At 56.7% G+C, this 8,870-nt stretch overlaps 2 protein-coding genes across 4 annotated transcripts in view; one reads left to right on the forward strand and one right to left on the reverse strand.

Annotated features, from left to right (window-relative positions):
* eif1ad (eukaryotic translation initiation factor 1A domain containing) overlaps positions 1-3,057 on the forward strand; it is a 12,044-nt gene extending 8,987 nt beyond the window's left edge. For all 3 annotated transcript variants that reach the window (XM_055631804.1, XM_055631801.1, XM_055631802.1), the window contains 2 exons: positions 937-972; positions 2,051-3,057. In XM_055631804.1, coding sequence (XP_055487779.1) covers positions 937-972; positions 2,051-2,261 — 247 coding nt within the window. In that variant the 3' untranslated portion in view covers positions 2,262-3,057. The remainder of the gene's footprint in view (positions 1-936; positions 973-2,050) is intronic.
* An 809-nt stretch (positions 3,058-3,866) lies between these two features.
* LOC129695045 (U4/U6.U5 tri-snRNP-associated protein 1-like) lies at positions 3,867-8,179 on the reverse strand (the record flags this gene model as incomplete). Its single annotated transcript, XM_055631806.1, has 3 exons — positions 3,867-4,043; positions 5,020-5,141; positions 8,047-8,179. Coding segments are annotated over 3 exons (274 nt in total), but the record flags the coding sequence as incomplete, so codon positions are not given.
* Between the last annotated feature and the right edge of the window lie 691 nt (positions 8,180-8,870).

An 8,870-nucleotide genomic window follows, 5' to 3' on the forward strand; every position in this document is an offset into this window, starting at 1 on the left:
GTCCTTGCTGACTACGTTTCAGTACAGCGTGGAAACAGGCCCTTCGGCCCACCTTGCCCACACCGGCTAAACCTATCCCACCTGCCCGCGTTTGGTCCTCCATATCCCTCCAAACCCGTCCTATCCATGTACCTGTCCAACTGTTTCAGTCTGAAGAAGGGTCTCGACCCGAAACGTCACCTATTCCTTCTCTCCAGAGACACTGCCTGTCCCGCTGAGTTACTCCAGCATTTCGGTTTAAACCAGCACCTGCAGTTCCTTCTAACCATATAACCATATAACAATTACAGCACGGAAACAGGCCATCTCGGCCCTACAAGTCCGTGCCGAACAACTTTTTTTCCCTTAGTCCCACCTGCCTGCACTCATACCATAACCCTCCATTCCCTTCTCATCCATATGCCTATCCAATTTATTTTTAAATGATACCAACGAACCTGCCTCCACCACTTCCACTGGAAGCTCATTCCACACCGCTACCACTCTCTGAGTAAAGAAGTTCCCCCTCATATTACCCCTAAACTTCTGTCCCTTAATTCTGAAGTCATGTCCTCTTGTTTGAATCTTCCCTATTCTCAAAGGGAAAAGCTTGTCCACATCAACTCTGTCTATCCCTCTCATCATTTTAAAGACCTCTAATCAGGTCCCCCCTTAACCTTCTGCGCTCCAAAGAATAAAGAATAAAGCCCTAACTTGTTCAACTTGCGGCACAGAGATTCAGCCGGCCCCACGACCTCTCCCTGTAGCCCGTGCCCTCTAGTCCTGGCAACATCCTCGTGAAGCTCTCTCCCCAGGGTGGAAAGGGCGGAGGGGTGTGTGTGTGTGTGGGGGGGAGGTGGGGGGTGTGTGGGTCAGTGTTATCTTTCCACACGGAAAGCGGTGGACGGGGGAAATCTGTTCCCGTCTCTGATCTCGCTTTCTTTCGTCTCTCTCCAGGCCGGCTGGCTTCTCAGAACCCGGGAGTCTAGACAGGTGAGTGTTGGGGCCCCGTCTGCCTGCTCTCCCCCTTCCCCCCCCAACCCTCCCCACTTCACACAGACACGCAACACAGAAACAGGGCCCTAGTGAGACCACACCTGGAGTATTGCGTGCAGTTTTGGTCCCCGAATTTGAGGAAGGACATTCTTGCTATTGAGGGAGCCCAGCGTAGGTTTACAAGGTTAATTCCCGGGATGGCGGGGACTGTCATATGCTGAGAGAATGGAGCGGCTGGGCTTGTACACTGTGGCGTTTAGAAGGATGAGAGGGCATCTCATTGAAACGTATAAGATTGTTAAGGGTTTGGACACGCTAGAGGCAGGAAACATGTTCCTGGGGAACATGTTTCCTGCCTCTAGCGTGTCCAGACCCTTAACAATCTTATATGTTAAAATGAGATTCCCTCTCATCCTTCTAAACGCCAGAGTGTACATCAAGAGTCCAGAACCAGGGGCCACACACACAGTTTAAGAATAAGGGGTAAGCCATTTAGAACAGAGACAAGGAAACATTTTTTCTCACAGAGTTGTGAGTCTGTTGAATTCTCTGCCTCAGAGGGCGGTGGAGGCCGGTTCTCTGGATACTTTCAAGAGAGAGCTAGATAGGGCTCTTAAAGATAGCGGAGTCAGGGGATATGGGGAGAAGGCAGGAACGGGGAACTGATTGGGGATGATCAGCCACGATCACATTGAATGGCGGTGCTGGCTCGAAGGCCTTCTCCTGCACCTTGTCTATTTTCTATTAACCCAACCCATCCCTGCCGATCAAGACCCCCCAGTCCCGCTCGCCCCCCTCCCCCCCCCCACCCCCCGTCTGGGGCCCCTCTCATGGGGCAGGGGGATGGTTTAGAGGGGGGAAGAGAGGGAGTGAGGGGGGGAGAGAGGGAGAGGGATGGAGAGGGAGGGGGGGAGAGAGAAGAGGAAGGAGAGGGAATGAGGGAGGTAGAGAGGGAGGGGGGTAGAGAGGGAGTGACGGGGTTGAGAGGGAGGAGACAGGCACGGGGGGGGTAGAGATGGGGAGGGGAGGCCAGCGCAGGAAATGCACGGGTGCTTATCTCTGCCGCTCTCCACAGCGACGCCAAGAAGGAGGCAAGGGACCAGCGCTCGGCGCAGGAGCGGGAGGCGGATGGAGAGGGCGAGGACGACTCGGAGGACGACGGGGATCTGTTCGTCAACACCAACCGGAGGAACTACGAGTACTGTGAGAGCGAGGAGAGCGAGGAGAGCGAGGAGGGGGAAGGGGAAGGGAAGGGAGTGAGGGAAGGGGAGACGGAGAGGGGTTGAGCTGCCTCCAGGGGTGGTGGGGGGGCAAAGTCTCCAGCGTTGCGCTGGCAAGCGAGTGGTTTGTACCATTGGGGGGGGGTTTGCCGTCTCCCCGTTCGATCCCGACCACGGGCGCTTGTCTGTACGGAGTTTGCGCACGTGGGTTTTCTCCGGGCGCTCCGGTTTCCTCCCACCCACCTCCTCCCATTCCCCCCCTCCCCCACCCAATTTCACCACTCACTCCCCACCACGATCAGTGCGGGCTTTGGCCGAGATCTTTGCATCCCGTCTCACGCCCCAAAGACGTGCGATTGTTGTGGGTGAATTGTCTCGGCAGCAACTTGAACCCCCCCCCAAGTAAGCGGGGGACAGTGTGAACGTGCTAGCCCCCCGTGAGGGGCCGAAGGGCCTCGTATCCCCGCACCGTGCCTCTAAAACCCGATGAGGACTCTCACCTGGCCTGCTGAGTTGCCCTTCCGTGTCCTTTGTCCCACCTGCCATAGGTTTACGCTGTATATATCGCCCCCTCTTTGAACCCTGGCTGATGGGAACTTGTTTGGGGTGTGTGGTTGGGGGGGTGGCAGATGACGGATTCGAGGCCGGATTTCACTCCGCTTCCGAGGTTGAACGAGGAGAGAACACAGCCTCTCCTCTCCCCGGCCGGCTGGGCAGTTCGTTGACTTAATTGGAGCCTGTTATTTTAACTCCCTCTCCATCACCGCTGACCGACAGATGATCTGACCGCTGCCCCTCGCGAGGGCCAGAGAGAGGCAAAGGACAAGCTTTTTAAAAAATAAATTAAAATGTTACAAATGTGGCCGAGTGTTTGTTTAATCCATTCTCGCTGCACCCTCCACACACACACACACACTCACACATACACATACTCACACACACATACTGACACACATACTCACACACACACACATAGAAATTAGGTGCAGGAGTAGGCCATTCGGCCCTTCGAGCCTGCACCGCCATTCAATATGATCATGGCTGATCATCCAACTCAGTATCCCGTACCTGCCTTCTCTCCATACCCCCTGATCCCCTTAGCCACATCTAACTCCCTCTTAAATATAGCCAATGAACTGGCCTCAACTACCCTCTGTGGCAGAGTTCCAGAGATTCACCACTCTCTGTGTGAAAAAATCATCTCGGTTTTAAAGGATTTCCCCCTTATCCTTAAGCTGTGACCCCTTGTCCTGGACTTCCCTAACATCGGGAACAATCTTCCTGCATCTAGCCTGTCCAACCCCTTAAGAATTTTGTAAGTTTCTATAAGATCCCCTCTCAATCTCCTAAATTCTAGAGAGTATAAACCAAGTCTATCCAGTCTTTCTTCATAAGACAGTCCTTACATCCCAGGAATCAGTCTGGTGAACCGTCTCTGCACTCCCTCTATGGCAATAATGTCCACATACTCACACACACACACATACACACACACTTACTCACACACACACATACTCACACAAACACACTCACATACACGAGTGGGAGGTGGTGAAATTGGGTGGGGGAGGGGGAGAATGCCACAGACTCACCACTCTGTGTGAAAAAGTGTTCCCTGGTCGTTCTAAATGTCCAACCCCATACTTCTTAATCTCTGGACAAAGTCAGTCGCAAGGAAAAAAGTAAGCTTTTATTAAATGTACACAGTAAAGACAGAGGCAAAGAAAAACTAAACCAAGTCGCACACAGAGACAATCTCAAACCCCCCCACCCCACACGCGGCATTTTACAGACGATCGCCACACTCCAGCCCAGCCCCTGCTCGAGATTCACTTGGTGATCGTGTTTCTGTAAAAGGAAAAACAATAAAACAAAACATCGAATGAGATGAGATACGATCCGTGCCCAAACTCTGCCCACAGTCCCCAGAACTCAGAGACCAGCCTCGTCCAACATACAAAATGACCCCCCCCCCCCCACAACCAGCTGCCGGAGGAGGTAGTTGAGGCTGGGACTATCGCAATAAACCACATTTAAGAAACCACAGACTATTATTATCAGTCTGAAGAAGGGTCTCGACCCGAAACGTTGCCCATTTCCTTCGCTCCATAGATGCTGCTGCACCCGCTGAGTTTCTCCAGCATTTTTTATCTACCTTCAATTTTCCTGCATCTGCACAGTTCCTTCTGAAAGACTATTATTATTATTATTATTGCAGGTAGTTAAAAAATGCTGGAGAAACTCAGCGGGTGAGGCAGCATCTATGGAGCGAAGGAAATAGGTGACGTTTCACGTCGAGATCCTGACTCCCGGTCCTCCCAGTCCCCCTCTGGTCCTCCCAACCCCCCTCCGGTCCTCCCAACCCCCCTCCGGTCCTCCCAGTCCCCCTCCGGTCCTCTCAACCCCCCTCTAGTCCTCCCAACCCCCCTCCAGTCCTCCCAACCCCCCTCCAGTCCTCCCAACCCCCTCCGGTCCTCCCAGTCCCCCTCTAGTCCTCCAAACCCCCCTCTGGTCCTCCCAGTCTCCCTCCAGTCCTCCCAACCCCCCTCTAGTCCTCCCAACCCCCCTCCGGTCCTCCCAGCCCCCCTCCGGTCCTCCCAGCCCCCCTCTGGTCCTCCCAGTCTCCCTCCGGTCCTCCCAGCCCCCCTCCAGTCCTCCCAGCCCCCCTCCAGTCCTCCCAACCCCCCTCTAGTCCTCCCAGCCCCCCTCTGGTTCTCCCAACCCCCCTCCGGTCCTCCCAGCCCCCCTCTAGTCCTCCCAGCCCCCCTCTGGTCCTCCCAGTCCCTTAGTCCAAGTCCTCCCAGCCCCGCGGGGTCTCACGTACACGTTCATGCTCTTCCCACTGCCGCTCAGCACGATGTACGGCGTTTTCTGGGCCTTCTGCTTCTCCTGCAGCAAAGCCACCGTCCCCAACGGGGTATCACTCGAACTCATCTTCCTCAGCAGCTGCAGCACGCCCACACAGGGGGGGGAGAGGGAAAGGGGGGGGAGAGAGGGAAGGGGGGGACAGAGGGAAGGGGGAGAGAGAGAGGAGAAGGGGGGGACAGAGGGAGGGGGGGGAGAGAGAGAGGGAAGGGGGGGAGAGAGGGGAAGGGGGGGGGAGAGAGGGAAGGGGGGGAAGAGAGGGGAAGGGGGGAGAGAGGGAGGGGGGGGGGGAGAGGGAGGGAATGGGGGGGGGAGAGGACAAGAGGGGGATAGGTTGTAGGGGGGAGAGAGGGAAGGGGGAGAGAGGGAGAAGGGGGGGGGAGAGAGAGGGAAGGGGGAGAGAGAGAGGGAAGGGGGAGAGAGAGGGAAGGGGGGGAGAGAGAGGGAAGGGGGGGGAGAGAGGGAAGGGGGGAGAGAGGGAAGGGGGGGGAGGAGAGGGGGAGGGGAGGGACGGAGGGAAGGGGGGGGAGGGAGAGGGGGGAGAGAGGGGAGAGCGGGGGGGAGAGGGGGGGGAGAGGGAAGGGGGGGGGAGAGGGAAGGGGGGAGAGAGGGAAGGGAAGGGGGGAGAGGGAAGGGGAGAGAGGGGGAAGGGGGAGAGAGGGAGGGGGGGAGGAGAGGGAAGGGAGAAGAGGGAGGGAGAGGGAGAGAGGGAAGGGGGGAGAGAGGGAAAGGGGGGGGGGGAGAGAGGGAAGGGGGGGGAGAGGGAAGGGGGGAGAGGGAGAGGGAAGGGGGGAGAGGGAAGGGAAGGGGGGGAGAGGGGGAGAGAAGGGAGAGGGAGGGAGAGGGAAAGGGAGGGAGAGCGAGAGGGAGGGAGAGAGAGAGAGAGAGAGCGAGAGAGAGGGAGAGAGGGAAGGGGGGAGAGAGAGAAGGGAAGGGGGGGGAGAGAGAGAAGGGGGGGGAGAGAGGGAAGGGGGGGAGAGAGGGGGGAGAGGGGGGGGGGGGGAGAGAGGGAAGGGGGGAGAAAGAGAGGGAAGGGGGGAGGGGAAAGAGAGGGAGGGGGGGGAGAGAGGGAAGGGAGGGAGAGAGGGAAGGGGGGGAGGAGGGAAGGGGGGAGAGAGGGAAGGGGGGAGGGGAGAGGGAGGAGGGGGGGGAGAGAGGGGAGAGAGGGGGGGGGGAGGAGGAAGGGGGGAGGGGGGGAAGGGGGGAGAGGGGAAGGGAGGGAGGGGAGGGGGGAGAGGGAAGGGGGGGGAGAGGGAAGGGGGGGGAGAGGGAAGGGGGGGGGGGGGGAGAGGGAAGGGGGGGAGAGAGGGAAGGGGGGGAGAGAGGGAAGGGGGGGAGAGAGGGAAGGGGGGGAGAGAGGGAAGGGGGGGAGAGAGGGAAGGGGGGAGAGATAGAGGGGGAGAGAGATAGCGAGAGAGAGGGGGAGAGAGGGAAGGGGGGAGGGAGAGAGGGAAGGGGGGAGAGAGGGAAGGGGGGAGAGAGGGAAGGGGGGAGAGAGGGAAGGGGGGAGAGAGGGAAGGGGGGAGAGAAGAGAGAGGGAGAGAGAGAGGAGGCGGGAGAGAGAGGAAGGAGGGGGAGAGGGAAGGGGGGAGAGAGGGAAGGGGGGAGAGAGGGGGGAGGGAGGGAGAGGGGGGGGGGGGAGGGGGAGGGGGGGGGAGGGGGTCGGGGGGGGGGAGGGGAGGGGGGGGGAAAGAGAAGGGGGGGGAGGAGAGGGGAAGGGGGGGAGAGAGGGAAGGGGAGGGGAGGGGGAGAGAGCACAAATGCTGGTTAGAGGGGGCAGTTGCTTGGAGCTCTATCCAATACTCCCCCCCCTTCCATCCCTCACAAGGGGCAGCAGGAACGACCAACCCTTCTCCTCGAGGCTCGGATGAGGAGGAGAGGCAGTGAATCCAATCCAGGGACACTTGGACCGTGTTGCCCCATTGGCAATGAATCCTTGCTCATCTACTTTCGAAAGGTACGTCCTTTAATTCCGAGGCTATGCCCTCTGGTCCTAGACTCTCCCACTAGTGGGAAACATCCGCTCTGCATACACTCTATCCAGATGAGGTCACTGTACTCGTTGGAGTTTAGAAGGACGGGGAGGGGGGACCTCATTGAAACTTGCCGAACAGTGAAAGGGCTGTATAGAGTGGATGTGGAGAGGATGTTTCCACTAGTGGGAGAGTCTAGGACCAGAGGTCACAGCCTCAGAATTAAAGGACGTTCCTTTAGGAAGGAGATGAGGAGGAATTTCTTTAGTCAGAGGATGGTGAATCTGTGGAATTCTTTGATGGAGGCCACAAGCCAGTGGATAGATTTAAGACAGAGATCGACAGATTCTTGATTAGTGCGGGTGTCAGGGGTTGTGGGGAGAAGGCAGGAGAATGGGGTTGAGAGGGAAAGATAGATCAGCCATGATTGAATGGTGGGATAGGCTCGATGGGCCGAATGGCCCAATTCTGCGTCCGTTTGTTGCCACTGAGGGAGTGCAGCGCAGATTCGCAAGGTTAATTCCTGGGACGGCGGGACTGACATATATGATGAAAGAATGGATCGACTGGGCTTGAATTTACTGGAATTTAGAAGGTTGAGAGGATATCTTAAGGGATTGGACAGGCTAGGTGCAGGAAAAATGCAGAGCCAGGGGTCACATTTTAAGAATAAGGTGTAGATGAGGAAAAACATTTCCACCCAGAGAGTTGTGTGAATCTGTGGGATTCTCTGCCACACAGAGGGCAGTGGAGGCCAATTCACTGGATGTTTTCAAGAGAGAGTTAGATTTAGCTCTTAGGGCTGACGGAACCAAGGGCTATGGGGGAGAAGGCAGGAACGGGGTACTGATTGTGGATGATCGGCCGTGATCATATTGAATGGTGGTGCAGGCTCGAAGGGTCAAATGGCCTCTACTCCTGCACCTATTGTCTATTACTAGCATTGCTTCCGGCTCGATGGGCCAAATGGCCTGGTTCTGCTCCTGGGCCCATGCACACGGACAGATACTCACGTGCTCCTCCTCCAGCTTCTTCATCCGCTTCTCCGTCTTCATCTTTCCCGAGCCTTTCCCGTGGAATCGGTGGGACAGTTGTCGGAAGGCCTGTGACAGAGAGGGGGGGGGGGTTAGTTGAGGTAGGAATGAGCTGTGGATGCCAGTCTGCAGCGCCTTCTCTCCAGAGATGCTGCCTGTCCCGCTGAGTTACTCCGGCATTTTGTGTCTATCTTCCATTTAAACGAGCACCTGCAGTTCTTTCTTACACAGGTTTGGAGGGATTTGGATTTGGGCCAAAGCGCAGGCAGGTGGGACTGGTGTAGTTGGGGCAAGTTTTGGTCTGAAGTGGACCTGCCACAGTGGGGGCAGGCCGAGGGACATTTGTGCCACAGAGGGAGTACAGAGAAGGTTCACCAGACTGATTCCTGGGAATGGCAGGACTTCATATGAAGAAAGACTGGATAGACTCAGCTTGTACTCGCTGGAATTTAGAAGATTGAGGGGGGGGATCTTATAGAAACTTACAAAATTCTTAAGGGGTTGGACAGGCTGGATGCAGGAAGATTGTTCCCGATAGTCCCAGCCTCAACTACCTCCTCTGGCAGCTCGTTCCATACACCCAGCTGTATGAAGAAGTTACCCTTCGGATTCCTATTAAATCTTTCCCCCTTCAGCTTCTAAAGAGATGGTTCACCAGACTGTTTCCTGGGATGGCAGGACTTTCATATGAAGAAAGACTGGATAGACTCGGCTTATACTCGCTAGAATTTAGAAGATTGGGGGGGGGATCTTATAGAAACTTACAAAATTCTTAAGGGGTTGGACAGGCTAGATGCAGGAAG

The sequence above is a fragment of the Leucoraja erinacea genome, unplaced genomic scaffold, assembly GCF_028641065.1.
Source record: "Leucoraja erinacea ecotype New England unplaced genomic scaffold, Leri_hhj_1 Leri_923S, whole genome shotgun sequence".
Classification (NCBI taxonomy): domain Eukaryota; kingdom Metazoa; phylum Chordata; class Chondrichthyes; order Rajiformes; family Rajidae; genus Leucoraja; species Leucoraja erinaceus.